Source organism: Gambusia affinis, linkage group LG22 (assembly GCF_019740435.1).
Source record: "Gambusia affinis linkage group LG22, SWU_Gaff_1.0, whole genome shotgun sequence".
In the NCBI taxonomy this organism is placed as follows: Eukaryota; Metazoa; Chordata; class Actinopteri; order Cyprinodontiformes; family Poeciliidae; genus Gambusia; species Gambusia affinis.
In genome coordinates, this window is record NC_057889.1 from 61,198 (window position 1) to 81,157 (window position 19,960).

At 48.4% G+C, this 19,960-nt stretch overlaps 2 protein-coding genes across 7 annotated transcripts in view; one reads left to right on the forward strand and one right to left on the reverse strand.

Annotated features, from left to right (window-relative positions):
* The window catches only part of mei4 (meiosis-specific, MEI4 homolog (S. cerevisiae)), a 45,644-nt gene extending 27,126 nt beyond the window's left edge, over positions 1-18,518 (reverse strand). For 4 of the 6 annotated variants that reach the window (XM_044106100.1, XM_044106096.1, XM_044106101.1 and 1 more), the window contains exon 1: positions 18,435-18,511. The gene's annotated coding sequence lies outside the window, so the exon portion shown is untranslated. Of the gene's footprint in view, positions 1-3,869; positions 3,939-18,434 lie in introns of those variants that run through there. The other 2 variants (XM_044106098.1, XM_044106097.1) reach the window with 2 other exon arrangements.
* On the forward strand, positions 1,573-19,864 carry LOC122825045 (interphotoreceptor matrix proteoglycan 1). Its single transcript, XM_044106095.1, has 18 exons — positions 1,573-2,408; positions 2,655-3,120; positions 5,057-5,263; positions 6,308-6,474; positions 7,067-7,104; positions 7,267-7,310; positions 7,568-7,686; positions 8,182-8,331; positions 9,135-9,193; positions 9,542-9,562; positions 12,721-12,902; positions 13,050-13,102; positions 13,251-15,696; positions 15,892-16,433; positions 16,988-17,198; positions 17,745-17,952; positions 18,460-18,540; positions 18,668-19,864. Exons 2-17 carry the CDS (start codon positions 3,057-3,059, stop codon positions 18,497-18,499), a joined length of 4,551 nt encoding a protein of 1,516 aa, XP_043962030.1. The 5' UTR covers positions 1,573-2,408; positions 2,655-3,056; the 3' UTR covers positions 18,500-18,540; positions 18,668-19,864.
* Positions 19,865-19,960: the final 96 nt, after the last annotated feature.

Genomic DNA, 19,960 nt, shown 5'->3' on the forward strand with positions numbered 1-19,960 from the left:
GCAGAACCTGCAGCCTCTCTTCACCATGGCAGCAACAACACAGATGCTGCGTCCTCCCTCCAATGTGCGTCAGATGATGTTGGTCACTTCAGGAAACAAACTCCAAACATCAGAGTGACTCCAGCAGAAGGAAGTTCTGCTGGTGTAGAACTAGATGATGTAGAACTAGATGATGTAGAACCAGGTGGTGTCTCCAACCTCCTGGTTCTAGTCAGAACTCCAGCAGCAGCGTTCTGGACTGTTGGGTTGTCAATCAGACCTGTGAAGACACTGCTGCAGGAACCAAATGCCTGGATGAGTTTTAGTCTCTGGTTCTGGAAAAGTTCTGCAGCTGCTAGAAGACCCACTGCGGAACCCAAGGGTCAGAGGTCAGAGGTCATCACTACTCCCAGGTTTTGGTCTGATCGCTGGTTTTTAGTTGTAATAACTGAAGCTGTGCGTTGACTCTAGATCTATAACTCTAGATCAGGGGTGTCCAAACTATGGCCTGCGGGCCAATTGCGGCCCACTGTTCAGTTTTTATTGGCCCACAGCAAATTCTGAAAATATTATTGAATATGGCCACACAAGCAGCTTCAGCTCAACTCTGTTGCACTTTTCAATTTCAACACTAGATGGAGCCAGCCACAGAAACGAAATTAAGTGAAGAAAAACTTTTACCGGGAGTCACCAGAAATGGCAGCACTGAAGAAACACAAAATAGCAAGTGAGTGTAGGAGATTTCAAACACGGTGGGAAAATGAGTATTTTTTCAAAGAAATCAAAGGAAAGTGTGTCTGTTTGATTTGCAATGAAGATGTTGCTGTGATGAAAGAGTATAATGTCTCTATGAGACCAAACATCAGAGCTACACACTGGTGCTGAACAAACACAGAAAGTCAAGCAAATGGCAGCTAGCCTGCAAGCTTAGATCTATAACTCTAGATTGTTCCTCTTTAGGCCTTGGCGCATCCACACATTTATCTGCTCTAAGCATCTGTGCTGGATGGGGTCAAAGGTCACCTGGTGACATGGTACTGTAGAGCTGTGTATCATCAGTCTTTCAGTCTTTCAGTCCAACAGAAAGATGCTTTGGAAACAGAGCAGAACTTTGTCCAGTAAAAGTTACAGTTTCAGCTGATCTTGACCCTGAACCACCGGCTCTCTGGGTTCTGTCAGGAATCTGGTCTAAAGATTACCAAAGGGTACTTTTCCAGAACTTTCCAGAAACTTGCAGGATATTTTCTTGGAATGATATGATAGAAGGGCTGCACAGTGGTGCAGTTGGTAGAGCTGTTGCCTTGCAGCAAGAAGGTCCTGGGTTCGATTCCCGGCCCGGGGTCTTTCTGCATGGAGTTTGCATGTTCTCCCTGTGCATGGTGGGTTCTCTCCGGGTTCTCCGGCTTCCTCCCACAGTCCAAAAACATGACTGTCAGGTTAACTGGTCTCTCTAAATTCTCCCTAGGTGTGAATGTGTGTGTGAATGGTTGTGTGTCCTGTATGTCTCTGTGTTGCCCTGCGACAGACTGGCGACCTGTCCAGGGTGACCCCGCCTCTCACCCGGGACGCAGCTGGAGAGGAACCAGCAACCCTCCTGACCCCATTAGGGAAGAAGGGTGTAAGAAAATGGATGGATGGATATGATAGAACCAACGGAGCAGAGTTGAGTTTAGGAATAAACAGGCGGGTCAGACGAGATCAGGGACGGGTCTGGTTGTTGTCTGAGTTGAACAGACGGCTGCACGGATTACCTTAGTGGCAAAGGTCAGCAGAGGTTCCAGACTGAACCCATTAACTGCCTGTTGTTCCTGTCTGGGTCTGGTTCTGAGAGAAAGTCCAACCAGGTTCTTAACGTGGCGCTCATGAATCCGTAAGGTGACTGGAGCTTGATTCTAAAATCTTTAATAAAACGCCCAGGAGATCTATTTGCTCTGAAACATCTGAGGAGATTTCATTCAGCCAACAACATGAAAACCTGAAGCCTGCAGCTCTGCAGGACCAGAACCTGAACCAACAAAACCTGGCTGTGTGATGAATGCTCCTGTTTGCTCTGTTGCATCTCGTAGCGTCTCTAAAGCTACTACAGAATAATCCCAGCAGCTACTACTAATCTCACTACTACTACAGAGCTGCAGCTGCTTCCTGGCAGCAGGGAAACCATCAGATTAAAACTGGTTTCTAATCTGCTTCTGCACAGCAACTCGGAAATAGACAAACTTCAGGAAGTCTGAGCCTGACAGGAGCTGCAGTCAGCTTTCAACTTTCATCACAAAGGAACCAACTAAGAACAGACGTCAGCGTTAAAGTTGAAGTGTAACCAGTATGATAACTGTGTTGAGTGAAGTCCAGGGTTCTGTGACCTGGGTCGTCTCTGAATGATGGTTCTGATGGACCAGGTGGCTGAGACATGGCGGTCCAAACAGAACAAGGTTCATTGCTTCACCTAAAATCACTATTTGTTGAGGAAATTAAAGTTTTCTGTAGATTCTGTAATTTCTCACATTTCTATTGATTCTATTGAAAACCGAGAAAAAGCAGAACAATAATTAACTCTGAATAGTGAATTCAGCGTTCTAACTCATTGAACTAAAAACCCAGAAACCTTGTTGAGGGAAGAGTTTTGCTGTTGCCTCCTGAAGTGAGTCCAGGATGAATCATTTAAAATGTTTCGGCAGAGGAGGAACCAATGCGACCAGTAAGGGCTGCTGTGGAAGCCATGGTGGAGCTGAGGTCGGTACCGGCCCAGCGGGGGAGCAGAGGCCGTGACAGTTGCCTTCAGAAAGCCACTAACAGGATGACGCCTGCCTGCAGGGCCACGGGGTGAAGCAGGATTACGTCTGAGCAGCAGATAAACTGATTATTCCAGAACCACCGGCCACTCGTTTAACCTCATCACTCCTGCCACACGTCCAGCTCTGGGAGCGGAACGCCGCTCTGCTCCTCGATTCACCTGTTGGCTCTTCATCTGCGCTCCGACTCGTCTCCCTCCACGCCTGGCGGACGGCTCCCATGAACTTCCTCTGAACGAGACCGCCGCGTCGTTTCTGGTCACATTTCAGAGGCTCATCAGCGCCACCATGCTTCAGGCTGCTGGACTCCTGCTGCTGCTGGCCGTCACGTCACCAGCAGCTGGAATCACAGGTAAAGCTCATTCCATCTGATGCTCACAGTTTATTAATCAGGAACAGAACAAATAAAATCAACAGGCTAAAGGGTTAGATAAGAAGAAAGGCTTCACTGAACTTGGTCACAATGTGAAGCAAAGCCTATTAGGGTTGCATAATGTTGGCGAGTCAGGAAGGTGATGGACGCAGCAGAAAGGAAAGACTTTGTTGTCTTCTAAAGACAGACAGAGTGAGTCTTCACCTGCTGGTGGGGATCGGCTCCACTCTGGTTGTGTAAGCTGAACCTTCTTGTTTAACAGATGCTTTTGCTGTAAGCACCCTTGAAAAGCAACCAGTGCTTTATTTTTAGTTGGAGTGGCCATGAGGAGTCAGACCCGAACCCTTTTAGGCAGTAATGATGCAGAACTTCACTCACTGCTCTCCACTCATGGACACAGATAACACTCTCACTGAAACGCTGCACGCCTCGTTTTCCTTTAGTTACCATGATTGGTGTTCTTCACTGCTGCTGAGATGAAAAGTTGATGAAGAGAAACTTTCTGCTGTTGATGCAGAAGAAAAGGCAGAAACAAGACAGAAAACTGGAGAACCTTCGTTAACTTGAACAAACAGTCCTGCTCTTCAGACATAAGAACAAGACATGATTGAGTTTCACACTCAGGACCGTACCTCACATCGGCCATCAGGGGGCGAAAAGTCATAAAGTAACTTCTGTCAGCCAAAACCAGTAGGGTTGGGGCATAGGGTCGCCCCACCCTGACCTACCTGATCTCTCCAGTCATGTCAGATGAACGGATGAATCGAACCTCCAGCCTCAGGTCTCCTGCTCTCTCTACCTCTCTGTGCCCGCGGGGAAGAGCCTGTCGACAAACAGAGAACAAGGAGTTCTCGTTCAATCGTGATCCAATTCACTTTTTGCTGGTTGACAACCCTGAGATCCAAAAATGTCTGGCAGAACCTCAAAGACTCCCACGTCGCATGGAGAGGAAGAACAATCCGATGAGGTGAAGACCCCGGCTCAGGGTTCAGGGCAACACTTCCTTCACAAGAGCAGAAGGTTTGGTTGTTTGACTGAAGGGTGATAGAACCAGGTTTCTCTTTCTCCTAGGAAGTCTTCACACATCTCTCCCTCTGCAGCAGCTTCACGGTTCTCCAACATGACCAGGAACCAACTTCTGCCCCGAGTTTATCAAGAACAAGCTGCTCTCATCCCAGCTGCTTCTCACTTATCTGCGTACTGCCTCACTGACCCCAGAAGGTCCCAACCCAAAGGAGCCAACAGAACTGCTTCCTCTGCATAAACTATAGATCAGACCCTGAGGTTCCAAACCAGACCATGTCCTCTTCCAGACCACAGTTTGAGAACCATTAAGACCCAAACTGCTGTGACATCAGGTCAGGAGTGTGGACCCGATGGCCTTCCAATCATCCCAAGTATAACCTTCCCTGGATCCACAGAACACACACAGACCAGACTGCAGGACCTTCTGGGTGGTTCTGAGTGCGTAAAGATCTGGTCCACCGGTCCGTAACCAGGATGTTAGCTGGATGCTTCCTCTGATCCCCAGGTCCAACAATCTGTCACCGCCTCCTTTCCAAGACCAAGTTTCTCTGGGGAGGCTATGCTCTCCATGGTCCCTTCCCAAACAATTCGGACCAGAACCTCCTTCGTAATAATGGACTCATCTATTTAACCTTCATCTCAGTGAGGAGAAAAGATTTCTTACTACAAGAAGACTTAGTTTGAGTCACGGCTGCAAAAAAATATAAATCTCTGGTTTCTATGGCACAAATTCAGACATTTCCTGTCTGGGTTTTTCCGTCCTGGAGACGTGTTGCTGCACAGGCTGGGTTGTTGACCCAATGGGACAGTTGCTTGTTGCTGAGTAGCTCGTTGCTCTGTAGGGAAACCCGCTGGTTGGTCTGACTGGATCACTTCCTGTCCCCTGCAGGTGGTGGCACGGCGGCACACAGCGTGGAGTCTGGAGGATCGCTGCGTCTGGCTGACCTGCTGACATCATCCAGCAAAACTTCAGCTTGGGAGCCGAGCCGGCACCGATCCCGGCGGTCGGTGTTTCTGCAGCCTGGAGTGAGAATCTGCTCCCAGGAGAGCGTTGACGAAGTTCTGGCCAGCCACCAGGCCTACTACCAACTCAGAGGTAAAAGATGAAACTATCTGGATCTCACACTCAGACAGGGAGGAAGTAAAGACTGACCAATCAGGAAACTGTAACGGCTTGGTTCTGTGGGCAAGGGATTCATGTGTTCATTCTCTAACCCTTTCCTTGGCGTGTGTGGGGTTTAGGCAGCACCAGTACCTGAGACTGAGTGGCTCCAAGGTGCTCTCCCTTGTTTTTACCTGTAATGTCATGTTTTGTTTTCATCAGCAGACGTTCTAATGAACTGGGCCTAATGCACAGCCTTGTGGCACTCCTGATGTACGTTGACATGATACATAACCGATGGCCGATACGAGACCTTCGTATCGGTTTGTCCTTGTAAACCAGGCTTGCGCTCGTGTCTGGCATCAGTATATTGATGCCGAGGCCGGATGCTGAGAGCAGCTTCATCAGTTGATGGTTTCACCCGATCAAGTTCCTGATCTCCATCAGGGAGAATCCTGTCTGACGTGCCAAAACTCTTCCACAGCTGATTCAATTAGCTCTTGTAACCTCAGATATTAAATCAGAAACTTCAGTCCCACTTTTTTATCCTGCAGCTAAGGTGTCAGATTACCAGTTACAGCCTGAAGCAGCGAACATTGACGCTACTGAGCATATGTGAGCATGTTAGTGAGCTAACCAGGCTAGCAGTGAGCTAACAAGGCTAGCTGAGAGCTAGGAATCTGTCTGCAAACAGGAAGTTATTCTGGATGACTGGTTAGGGTTAGCAACGAGCAACAATCTCATCGGATCTCAGTTTCTCAGTTCCTTAACAGTAAAGCATAATAATAATAATAATAATAATAATAATAATAATAATAATAATAATAATAATAATAATAATAATAACAAAGCAACTCAAGAATCTTTCTGGAATGTTATGTATTACCCTAACAGAAATTTTGTACCAACCCTTCAAAGTAAAGGGTTACTTTGTTTTTCACGTCCTTCTTACAACCTGGTTGCCATAGCAACCCCCATGAACTCAGGTGACTCCAACCTGAGGAAAGCTTCTCATTGGTTGTTCTGTTCTCTGCTCAGTCTGTCAGGAGGCCGTGTGGGAAGCTTTCCGGATCTTCCTGGACAGAATTCCCGGGACGTGGGAATACCAGGCGTGGGTCCGCAGCTGCCAGCAGGAGGCGCTCTGCATCTCTGACATCGCCAGGAACTTCAGCAGCTCCGAGGAGCACATCGGCCTGATCCACAGGGTACAAGCTGCAGCCGCTGCAGTCGCACTCGGTGCTTTTCTTCTGCTTTAAGTGTTTCTGAATCACATCATAAAACAGCAGAACGGCTCTGGATGTAACTCAGCAGTAAATGTTTAAAATAATTCAGACAGAAATGATCAGCATGAAGCAGCTTCCACTGGAGAACCCGCCAGTCACCCAATCACCTCAACCTGCTGCAGGAGGTCAGGAGGTCAGCCAGCGTCATGCTGCTGCTGTTCAGATGTGAATGAAACATTTGCATCACCTGCACCTGCAGTTCAGGTTGTTCACATCGTCGCCAAACGGTCTGACCTCTGACCTTGCAATGTCTGACGGCGACTAAAAGCTGCTGAGGCTGAGCGGCATCTGAGGTCAAAGGTCAGCTGCAGAGAAAACATCTGACTGAATGAACAGCAGTCTGGATCAGGCTTCTGTCTCTACATGGCTGGAGGTCAAACTGGCTTCAGTTCAATGAACTGATTCATGAATGAACTGATTCATGAATGAACTGACTCATGAATGAACTGACTGAGAAAAGCCAATAATCACAGCAGGTTTCCAGACTGACTGGTTTCTGTTCTGCCTGTTTCAGAGGATGAAGAACCGCAGAGAGAGACGACCAGAGACACGGTAAGACCGGGGGACACGGGCTGGGACGGGGGGACAGACGGCCGGTCTTCAGGATTTTCTGTCCACATACGGGTGGTTTTCTGCAGGCTAACGGCCCACATGTGGTTCCGGAGCTGCAGGTTGAGAACCCTGGTCCTGAAATGGTTTTGAATTGTTTTCCAGAGCGGTGACTCCAGCAGCAGAGCAGAAGATCCCAGAACTCCCAGGTAGGAACACAATCCCAGTTACTTTCTCCAGTTGCATGATGGGAAAAATGGAAATGAAGCCGGATCATTTGATTGGATGAACATAGGAGCTGAGTGAAGTTGTGACCCCCTGAGGTCACTGGGGTCAACTGGCTTCAGGATTTTCTCCAAAAATGAAATAATTATGAAAATGATTCTGTTAAAAATCTAATGAGGAGATAAACTGCAGAAGAATAAAGTTTGATCCTGATCGGGTCGGTTCTGATTCTGGTCTGCAGGTTCTGCAGCTCCGCCCAGCACGTCTTCATCGCCTCCACCTGCCATCATCTTCATCACCTCTGCTGCCCCGCCCACTCCGGCCATGGACCGCACCGGACCGGCTGGACCCGACCAAGAGGTACCAAATGGACCCGGTGATACCGTCCAGACGGGCGGAACCGCTGGGCCCCAGTTGTTGCTGCTTTGAGAACAAACTGAAATGCGTCTTTAACATGAGAGACAGGAAACGGAGAGTCAGAACTTCAGGTGGAGCTGGTGGCTTTCCTCTTTAGAGATGAAGAAAAACCACGAGAACATTTCCCTGACATGTTGAACCGGTTCTGGTTTGGATCCGAACAACAGAACAGATCCAGAACCTGACAAGGTCTCAAAACGTCAGAAAATATCTGAAGACCATGAAATGGTCAGAAATCGGCCCACTGGGCTGAAACTCATCAGACGGGATCTTTCCACCCAGATCTGCTCTCTGTTGGTTTGATGCTTTTTTTCTGCTGAAGGTGAATTTCCTGGAGGTTGGTCCTCAGGAAACTCTGATCTAAAACAGGAAGTGACTCCGTGTCCTCCAGGTGCAGCGCCGCAGGGTGTGATCTTCTGCTGTCCGTCTGACTTGCAGGACCCGGAGCAGCCCAACCTGGTTCCCGAGGGCCCCGAGGTCCACATGGTGCAGTTCAGCATCAGCCTGCTGGACCCGGGCTACAAGCAGCTGCTGGGCGAGCCGGACTCACCGGAGTACCTGGACCTGGCCACGCACCTGCAGGACCAGGTGAGCCCCACGCAGCTTCGCCCAGTCGACCCGTTCAGTTAAAACTGTTGGCACCCCCACTATTGTCTGAGGAGCAGCACGGTTACTGAAACAAATTGAAACGAATAAGTATTTCCTGTAAAGCGACCGATGGAAACCAGGCACAGCTTTTTGGGTCAACAGAAATAAACTAATGAACTGACAAAATGATGGAACCTGGAAATGTAGCGGCTCCACCTTTGGAGGCGACCAGACGATTCCATTAACAGCATGTGAGACGACTGCACCTGTCCTCAGGTGTCCTGGTCCTCACCTGATGGACAGACTGTCCAGGTGTCTCCAGGTGCCATTTCCAGATGTTTCAGCGACAGCTAAAGGGTTCATACGATTCTATATTGAAGGCAGCATCTGACTCTTGTTGGTTTGTTTTCTGTCTCCAGGTGTTTCCAGGTGTTTCATTGAATGTAGGTTTTCAGGGTGCTAATACTTTAGTCTATGACTGACTCCGCTCTGGTTTAATCCTCCATCTTAGATAATCTGCTGTGAAGCGGTTTTCTTTATTTTAGCCGTGAATCTAAAAGTGGCTGTCGGCTCAGGAAAGGAGCTTACTCTGCAGGGGTCAAAGGTCAGGGCCATTACTGTCGCTTTACTCCAGCACGTATTGTCCTTCCCTCCTCAATGAGAGGCGCTGAAAAAAGCAGGAGCAGCACGCCATGCGCTGCAGGACGATTATGTCATAAGAGCGCCAGGTGCTTAGCAGGACGTTAGCATTCATGCTGCTCTCGCTGTGACGACCCGACTCACTGCAGCTCTTCTCTCTGCAGATGCGGCTCGTCTTTGACCGAGTGTCGGGCTTCAAGGCCGTCAGCGTTCTGGGGATCCGGTACGCCTGCAGCCTCTGAGGAAAGGGTTGCTGGTTCAAAACCCTCTAAGCAGCAACTCAACAGAATAATTTCAGACCAGACCCAACCAGAACCTCCTCCTGCCAGCCAGTTGGGCTTAAATCATTTATGTATGTGATGTTGGGGTTCAAAGGCATTGCCATGGAGACTATCAGAAACAAAACACAGTACGGTTTGGTCAGCACCTTGTTTCTGGTCCGACCCAGTAAGACCTCCAGCCTGGTTCTGGTTTGGGTCGTCTGGTCTCCAGGCTTTACATCCTTGTGTAGAGTCTGATAAAGGCTAGGGACACTCCTCTTCCTCTAACGTTCTTCTTCTTCTCCTGCCAGTGAGCTGCTGGAACCTGGCAGGTATGTAAACTGGTTCCTGTTTGTATGTTCTGGTAAATCCATTCCACCTGGTCCGGTCTAAACTAGGGAACACTGGAACCCCACCTGATCTCCCAGGGCAGGGCTGGGCAACTCCGGGCAACTCCAGGCCTGGAGGGCCAGAGGACCAGAGGGCTGGTCTCCTGGTCTCTACTTCAACACACATGAGTCAAATAATGAGGTGATTAGCAGGACTCCGGAGAACCCAACTGGTTCTCCGGAGAACCCGACTGCAGTGAGGAGGAGATTCAGCTGTTGGATTCAGGTTGTTGGACCAGGGAGACTCTAAGAGTTGCAGGACACCGGACCTCCAGGACCAGGAGTGCCCACCCCCTGTCCCAGGGACATCAGGTGGGGTGAGTCTAAATATTTAAATCAAGGAGACACAAACGCCTGTTCTCGGTCTCCATGACAACAAGAGACAAACTCTCTAAACAAAAGCTTAGCTAAGATCCATCATACAGGTGTGTGTGTGTGTGTGTTTCTGTGTGTGTGTTAGGCCCTGGACAGATCATTAGCCATGGACTCGCTCACATTGTTTCTATTCCTAGGTGTAGAGCTGGTCCAGGGGTCCACAACCAGAACCTTCTGGACCTTCAGCAAGGTTCTGGCAGTACACCCAATCAGTCTACATGTGTTTTGTGGACTTGGAGAAGGCATTGGACCCTGTCCCTTGGAGAGCCCTGTGGGGTATGGGGTACCGGGCCCTTTGATACGGGATGTTAGATCAAAGTTTGTAGACCAGCCAAGGTGTTGAGGGGATCCACTTTGGTGGCCTTAAGATCGAATCTCTGCTTTTTGCGCATGAGGCGGTCCTATTGGCTTCATCAGGTCGTGATCTACAGTTTTCACTGAAGTGGTTTGCAGCCAAGTGTGAAGCGGCTGCGATGAGGATCAGGAGTTAGGGTTAGGATCAGGTAAAAGGTCCTGTCCCAAGTGGAGGAGTTTAAGTATCTCTGGGTTCTTGAAGGAGAGAAAAATAGAGCGGGAGATCAATAGATAGACTGTTGTAGCATCTGCAGTGAAGCGGGCGCTGTACTGGTCTGTCGTGGTGAAGACAAAGCCAAGTCAAAAGGTGAAGCTCTCAATTTACCAGTCAATCTACGTTCCTACCCTCATCTACGGTCATGAGCTTTTGTTCACAACCGAATGGCATCGTGGAGACAAGCGACCGAAATGATTTTCCCTTCAGGGTGTCCAGGCTCTCCAGAAACTCAGTCCTCAACAAAAACACAGCAGTGAAAATGATCTGGCTCTAGACTCAATCTGGGAGAGAAAACATTAAAAGTCTAGAAAGCTCTTCAGAAAACCTAAAATGTATGAATCAGGCAAAATTTGAGGGTAAAAAGCAAAAAGATAAGAATATGAAAGCATTGATAATGTGTCTCTGAAATACTTTTCCAGATTCAGATTAAGGAAAATATGACCTTACCTTTATGCAGGTTAGTATCTGCTCAGACACTAACCTGCAGGTGAGCTGCATCATCGCCAGAGGAAGAGCCCATCTTAGGGTGTATTCACACCGTTTAGTCCGCTTTTATCAGACTGTAAGCTTGTGTTCACACTGCAGCCTAAAGTGACCCATCCATCCATCCATCCATCCATCCATCCATTGTCTATACACCCTTGTCCCTAATGGGGTCCGGAGGGTTGCTGGGGCCTATCCCCAGCTGCGTTCCGGGCGAGAGGCGGGGTCACCCTGGACAGGTCTCCAGTCTGTCGCAGGGCCTGAAGTGACCCAATTCCCATTTTTTTGTCAAGTAGGATTTTTTTTTCTGGCCGTGGCCATTCACACTTCCAAATAAATGTGACCTGTATGTATTCTGATTCTGAAGCATGAATGGGCAAACGACCTGAAAGTGTCCCGCATGCGCAGTAGAGGGCGCAATAACATGAGGTTCTCAGTCTTCTTCCAACCGCCATAAAAAGAAGAAGTGCTCAGTGTTTGCGGAAGTAAACATGGATGCTAACGGTGGAGCATAGCTTACCCATATGAAGTTGTTCTCCGACCAGAGCAGCATAATATAATATTAAATTATTCACCAATATAAATGAGCAAATTGCCTAGTCCTCTCTTGCATCTTGACAGAAAGCAAATTGTTTATAGATTTATATTAAGGGAGACAACTTACAAACATCAGCAACGTCTTCAGCTGTAATTTAAGCCATATTTATAGAAATCGGGTAAGAAATAAAGGCGCTGAGATCATTTTGTGACAGATTGCTGCTCATCCCGCATTGGAACAGCCTGGTTTAGTGGACAGACTCAGTAACGGCGCCTGCAGGAGCGTCGATAGCATTAGCGGCTAACAGGCGATGTCCAGACTAGTAATGTATATCAATGAAGAAATCCTACAGCCGCTAAAATCTGACACTGCTCCGTTTTTGTTTTCTTTTTGTGAAGAAGTTGTGCTGGTCTTCTTCAGAGGTTTTGTGTCGATTCCTTCAGTAGTTCTTGGTGCAGCGCCCCCACAGGCGACGAGGGAACAAGTTTTCTGTTAGTTTGGATTGTTTGACTCAGTGTAGTGTGAATGCAAACTACAACAGCTGGAAATGTAACAAATGTTGCAATTTTGGTCCCCAATAGAACAGAGTCTACTGGACTATCTGGTGTGAAAACAGCCTTAGATGTCAGCTGGTGATTCACAGCAGCAGATGACACTGAGCCTGAATACAGAACATTTTTAGTTTATATAAGATCTCTGCAGAGCAAACAGCAACTCCTCAATGGACGCCTTTCTAATCAGAAACATTGTCTTTGGTGACACAGAGTTTTACTAGCAGTCAGCTGCTTTGGGAGAGTCTGAGGATGTTTACATCACAGGTCTTTAACTCCAGGCTCAGAGGCTTCTGCAAACTTTAGACATGTCTGTGCTTCAACACACCCGAGTCCAATGATCAGGACATCAGCAGGAGAACCACACTGACCTGAGGGGACGATCCAGTTATTTGTTTCAGGTGTGTCGGAGCAGGAGCACGTCTAATGGTTGCAGATCCCTGGTTTACATGATAAAAACCATAGATTAGTCTACCTGTACTTTATAGAAGAAGAAACATTTGCGATAAAATCAGTAAAGTACTACGATGTGGGACCAGGCAGGACTTGTACCTCCAGATCTGAGAGTTGTTTTGTATTTCAGGGCTGAAGGGATCTCGGTCCACTACTCTGTGGTCTTTGAGAACAACATCCATCATGCAACTTCAGAGACAACCAGAGAGCCAGAGGCCTCTGCTGACTCTGGACTCAGAGATATGTTGGTCAAGGCTTTACAGGAGAAAGCTTCTCTGCCAGTCGACCTGGACTCCCTGAACTTCCAGCCAGGTACTGCTCTGACCCAGACCACTGAGTCTTCAGCTCACAGGCTCTGAGTTGAACCTCCAGCTCTTTGAGTTAATGAATTTATGTTTAAAGAAGACCTTGAACCTGCAGCAGTTTCAGCTCCTGCATTGATGAACATGTATTTTCCAGAAGTGATGACCCTGCCAACACCAACATCAGCTGCAACTGAAGAGATGGATGAGGTAAGAGCTTCAGCTGCAGCTCATCTGACATTAACAGTTTAATTGCTGTGTCACGAGAATGGCATCCTTGAGAGACTAGAATAAGATTTTTGAATAAATAACCAAATGAAACGAAAATCATCATAACGGTGCATCTGTGTGTTCACAGCCCAGTCAACCTGATTCCCACAATGAGTTTAAAGTCTTCACCCCTGAGCCAGAGGTGAATGAACTTCATCCTCCTCTCACCCCGAAGGAGAAGAAAAATGATCTTGTGACCCTGCTGGACTCTACTGCTGTCTCACATGGTGAGATGATCGCGGTGACTGATGGGATGATGCTGATCATTGATGATCCCCCGGCTTTAGAGGACATTATTGATAATTCAGAAGAAATTTACATGATTGAACCAGAGCTGTTGAGCCACGAACAAGAGGAAGAGGAATTGCTCATCATCACACATGAGATTGAAACCATTCATCAGGATGAAATGGGGGAACTTGTGCGCGTCTATATCCCAACCCCAACGCTGCCTCTTCAGAGGGAGGCGGACAATCCATTTATCACTTCGTCTCGCAACCTGATATCAGAGGAAGACCTCAGACCTGTTGAAAAGGAGGGAGAAAGTCCTGTGTTTAAACCAACAGCTCTGATTTTATTCACAGCAGCCATTGCCAATAAGGAGCTGTCTGAAATCACAACTCCAAGTTTCAAATCTGCAGACCTCACAGACCAGCCAGCATTGATCCCTAAAAAGGAAGAAGACATCAATACTCTTCCAGATGAAGAAAAGGTAGATTTAGGTTTTTCAAAACCTGAACCAAGTGACGTTCTGGACCAAGAATCACAGGATGTTAGAAGTTTGCAAACTGAAGTAGAACTGCTAGAGCCAGAAGAAGATCCAGTTATTCTGGAGGTTTTAAGGCCAAACCTTGAGAAAGTAGAAGTCTCAGAACCAGGTGAAGTTGCAATGGAAATGTCAGAGTCAGGTGAAGCAACATTTGAAGTCTCAGTGCCAGATAAAGAAGAAAAGCCATCAGAGTCTATCATGGAAGTAGTTGAAGTTTCAAATCCAGCCACAACACCTGACACTTCAGAGACAGAAGCACCTGAAGTTTCAGAGCCACACCAAGAAGTTCAACAAGTTTTACAAATGGACATAGAAGTAGTGGATGTTTCAATGCAAGAAAAAGATTCAACTAAAGCATCAGAGACAAAGAAAGAGTCGGTTGTCAAAAGTCAGGACGAAGTTACAGAGCCAGAGCCAGAAATTCTGGTTCATGTTCCAGAGAAGGACCTTGAAACATTTAAAGAACCAGAAGAACCGCGTCCAGAGACAGGCTCTGAAGATACCAAACCTGAGGTTTTCACAGAGCAAAGTGTAGAAGACAATGTCAACATTTTACAACCAGATAAAGGAATAGTTGAAATTACAGAACTAAAAGAAGAGCAGAGAGAAAAAGTCATTGAGGTGTCACTTTCAATTCCTGAACCAGAGGAAAATCTGGTGGAGGTCTCAGAAAAAGAGGAAGAGGAAGAGGTGGTGCTTGTTGGCTCCAAAGATGAAAATGTTTTAGAGAGACCAGGTCATGAGGTTCTGAAAGAAATATTACCTGAAGTCCCTGAAGAAAAGGGTCCTGATGTAACAGAGGAAAGGGTTCCCATATTTATGGAGGACAGAGTTGCTGAAGACACCAAGGAAACCATTCCCAAGGTCACCGAGGAAGAGAGAGTTCCCAAACATATAGAAGATAAGGTTCCTGAACACTCAGAAGAAAGTGTTACTAAAGTTATACAGGACATGGTCCCTGAAGATACTGAGGAAACTGTGTTCAAAATTACAGAACAAAAGGTTCCCAAGGTTACAGAGGAAAACATCAACATGGGTGGAATTGCTGATAGAATTTCTGAACCAGAGGAAGCAGTTCCTGAGTTGGATAGAGAAGAGGTTAGAGAGAAATCCGTCCATGTGGTGAAGCTTCAAACAGAAGATGTCACTGAAATTCCTAATGCAGATTTTGAGGATGGAAAGGTTGTAGTTGCCTCCCTTGATGAGAGGCCAGTGGACATTGCACAGCCAGAACCTTCTTCACAAACAGAAGAGAAGACTGAAGCCACAGATGAATCAAAAAGTCCAGGACTGGAGACAGTTTCAGAACCAGACAAAGACCGATTTGACTTTTTACCAGACTTACCTAAAGGTCTAGAACCAGAACCAGAAGAGGAGGTCGGAGAGCCAGAACCAAAGAGAGATTCTGTGGAACCAGCTATTGCGTCAATCAAAATCCTCCAGACTTCGAAAAGCATGGAAGAACTTCACTACAGAGAGGATAGTATTCAGGCAGTGGGGGAAAATCCACTGGATTTTTCTGATGAACTCAACCCATCAGTGGAAGATAATCTACCCATCATACCAGGACTCCTCCATCCACCTGAGGAAAAAGCACCTAACCGCATCTACCCAATCACAGAGGACGTTGACACCAAGGACAACATTGACACCAAGGAGCACATTGATAGAACCAACATAGAGGTGGAGAGAGAAGCCAGTGCCTTCAGAACACCAGAACCTGTCCAGACTGATCTACCCACTGAAGCAGCAACATCTGTCCCAGGTAACATCAACTGTTGTTTAGGTTATCAAGCTCCAAGATTCAACATTAGCTCCTTTAGGAAAGTTGATTTCCTGTTATTAACTACCTTGAGTAGATGTTGGAGGGTCTAGGTGTTACAGAAGGTACTTTTAGTAGAATTTAGACAGTTTTGGATGTTTGTTCTAGACTCATTTTGTTATTTTTACCATTTCCTAGCTGCAACAGCTGCAGAGCCAGAGGCTCAGTCAGAGGATATTGGAGTGACTGATAAATCTTCATCAAAGACACAAGAAGAAGAAATGTTTGTAACTCATAGCCCAGTCTCAGAAGCCCTCCATCCACCTCCATCTGCTGTCGACCTGGTTCAAGTACCGACATCTGGTCCGACTGAGGACTCTGGGCCCTTTGAGTTAACAGAGGACAGAACTGAACCAGAACAACCTGTTCCCCCGGTGGAAACGGCAGACCCTGAAAGCCTCACCGCCTCTCCAGGGGGGGAGGAGTTTTCTGAGTACGTGGACCAGAGTAACACTCTCAGTAAGGAGTCAGTGGACCCTGGCAGTGATCTGACCTCTGCAGCAGAGGAAAATGCCGCTCCGCTAAGGTACTTGACCACGCCCACCATGACCACTGCCAGCAACAGGCAGGAACTGGTGGTGTTCTTCAGCCTGCGCCTCACCAACATGGACTTCTCTGAAGACCTTTTCAACAACACCTCAGCAGAGTACAGAGCCCTGGAGAACACTCTTCTAGACATGGTGAGTGGAGCCACAGAAACCTAAAGGTCTGACTGGAAGAAATGGAGAAATTGTGAGATGTTTCTAGACCTCAGGGTGGAGGGTGAAACTTTTAGCAGGCAACATGAAGGCTGTGGTCTCTCCCAAGGCTTTCCCGTTAGTGAAAATGCTGGAGAAACTTCCTGCTCCTAAAACATTTAGTGATGTCTAAAAGAAGAAGAGCTGGAGAAATGTTCCAGAAGAGAATCCACCAAAAAACTCCATTCAGGCCTTTAATGCGGTCCAGAAGGTTCTGATCAGGGCGTCTCATTAAAACCTTTTTCTTGATTAGATTTCTACAGCATGTGCAGTCATGGTTAATATATATGAATAAATATGAGCTAATTACTGAGGTGCCTCACAATCAGGCTCTCTATGAGGCCTTTGGTAGATTAATCCAGCAGAAAAGGTCCCAGAAAGTCAATCACTCCTCTGCCCAGTAGCCTGCGGCGGCTCACTAGCTGCTGCTAGTTGGTTATTAGCTCCTCCTGCTTTCCTTCCATGTCTCTAACCTACGGCTGCGCTTGTCGCTGCAGCTGCTGCCGTACCTGCAGGCCAACCTGACGGGCTTCAGGAACCTGGAGATCCTGAACTTCAGGAAGGGCAGCGTGGTCGTCAACAGCAAGATGCGCTTCTCCCGCTCCGTTCCCTACAACGTCACTGAGGCCGTCCGCTGCCTGCTGGAGCGCTTCTGCTCCGCCGCCAGGAGGCTGCAGATTGACCGCAGCTCGCTGGACGTGGAGCCAGGTGAGGGGTCGGAGGTCAGGGGTCATTCCAATCTGGGACGGGGTCTGTTGGTGACTTTAATCGGACAGAACTGGACCAGGGCTTACCTACCTGAACCCTGTCTACTGACAGAACCGCTCAGTAGAACTTGACCTCACTTAGCTCAAAAAACTGGACTTTATTCTGGGTCCATTAGTGTTTCCACGGAAACCCAGAGGAACCAGCTTTCTGACCTGGAACCGGACCGGACCGAACCAGACCTGGAACTTCAGCCTGAGGTTCTGTGAGGAGCTGAGGAAGCCTAGCTTCTCGGTTCTGATGTACTGACAATGTATTTGGAAAGCTTGACCCGTTTTGGTTTGGACCAGCGATTGGGTCAGAACCCACAAGGTTTGGATTTGGAATTCTAAGTTCTGCGTCGGGAAGTCGAACATTTGGACCTTCCCGTTCAGATAAAAGCGATTCTTTGTTCCTAGTCAGCAGAACCGACTCTCAGAACCAGAACAGGCTGGCTGATATTCTGTCTGGTTAGAACCTGACTGTTTTGTTCTGTCCTCCTGTCTGCAGCTGATCGGGCCGATCCGTGCCGGTTCCTGGCCTGCAGCGCCTCGTCCCGCTGTGTGGTCGACCACCAGACCCAGGAGGCTCGGTGCCTCTGCGAACCAGGCTTCCTGGCCCACCAGAACCAGTCTTGTCAGAGTGTCTGCGAGCTGCAGCCCGAGTTCTGCCCAGACGGGGATTGTTTTGTGGTTCCAGGCCGAGGAGCCGAGTGCAGGTACCAGAGAGGTCCGATTCACCTAAACTGGGCCGAACCGCAGCCGGCTCTTCTGTTATGTCAGGTACTGGTGATCAGGTCAAAGGTCATGATGCCAGTAACTAGTTGACCTTGGTCTGTCTTCGGGTCGTTGTTCTCAGCAACAAGAATCAGTCAGACACCGGGAACCAGGCCCACTTTCTGTCCGTCTGGGTCAGAACCAACAGGACCTACAGAACAAAAGACAACTCAACAGAACCTCTCTAGCTCGGTCAGTTGGGTCGAGACCAGCTGGTGGTTCTGATGGAGATTGGACCATTCAGGTTCTGATGCTGCGCTGCAGGAACACCACCGAGTCCCGAAGCAGATCTAGAATTGTTACCATAGCAACAGGACTGTAACTAGATTGCTACATTCAGTCAGTTTCTGTGTTCTTGTTTTTACCTTAATGTCTGAGATGGTTGCCATAGAAACATATTTTACATGCATGAAGGTCAACTCACCTGGTTGCTGCTTCCTGTCTTTCAGACCCAGAAGCGGATCTCAGCGGTCCGGCCCGACCAGATAGGAAGACATGTTGGATCGGACAGGAACAGAGAATGTGAATAGGTACTGGTTCTGATGGGTCGGTTCTGATGAGGGCGCTGTGGCCTCCTTGGCACCCCCCAGTGGTAGAACCAGATCCAGAATCAGAATCAGCTGTTCTTCCTCTAACCGGGTCCTCCTGTTCCTGCAGACTCGTCAGAGCTTCAGAGGATCAGCATCGACCCGACTGAATCGGGTCAGAACCGACGAGCCCGTCTGATGGATTGGGACATCGGGTCTGCAGCTGGTCGACTTCAACTGAAGGTCCATCACCACTGGGTTTAGACCCGGACTTTGACTAGGTCATCGCAGAACCTTGATTGCCTTGTTTTCAGCCGTTCTGACCCGGTTCTGCTGCTTTTGGGATCTGAGTTCTGTTGGCGACCCAGATGAAGACCAGACAGTGTTCTGTCCCGAGACATGGACCTTCAAAGTTTGAGAAAAACTTTCTCTTCCACATCCCACTTCCTGGAGAACCGACCTTAAACTCCGTTGGACACGACCTGGACAGCCATCACCCCGGAGACGACCCTAGCGACGACCCCGGACTCAGCCCATCACCCTCTAGGACAGGGCTGGGCAACTCCAGGCCTGGAGGGCCGGTGTCCTGCAACTGTTAGATGCGTCTCTACTTCAACACACCTGAGTCAATTAATGAGGCGATTAGCAGAACTCCGGAGGACCCGACGACCGGTTCTACCCGACGACCGGTTCTCCGGAGGACCCGACGACCGGTTCTACCCGACGACCGGTTCTCCGGAGGACCCGACGACCGGTTCTACCCGACGACCGGTTCTCCGGAGGACCCGACGACCGGTTCTACCCGACGACCGGTTCTCCGGAGGACCCGACGACCGGTTCTCCGGAGGACCCGACGACCGGTTCTACCCGACGACCGGTTCTCCGGAGGACCCGACGACCGGTTCTACCCGACGACCGGTTCTCCGACGACCGGTTCTCCGGAGGACCCGACTACACTGAGGAGGAGATTCGGCTGTTGGATTCAGGTGTGTTGGACCAGGGAGACACCGGCCCTCCAGGACCAGGACTGCCCACCTCTGCTCTAGGAACTTAATAGTATTTAGGGTAACATCCGATCCAACTAGGACAAGAGGTCGAAGGTCAGGATGCTGATTCACCAAGGCACTGGACCCAAAGATTTACAGGAAGCTCAGCGTGAATATTACCTGGGATGTTAAAGGTCACTGTATCTGATAAACGCAACAGGGGCTGCGCAGCCGCCGTCTAGGGAACAAACTGGACTGATTCCACCCAATGACTTCCTGTCTGAGCTGCAACGATTCGAGTTATTTAGCCTGTCAGACAAAATAAACGAAGGTTCTCTTTTCACCGTTATTCATTAATTCAGACACCAGATTCAAGCTAAATAATTTGCTCCAAAGCTAAATAGTTGGTCTGAGCCAGCAAAACATTCAAACTGAAG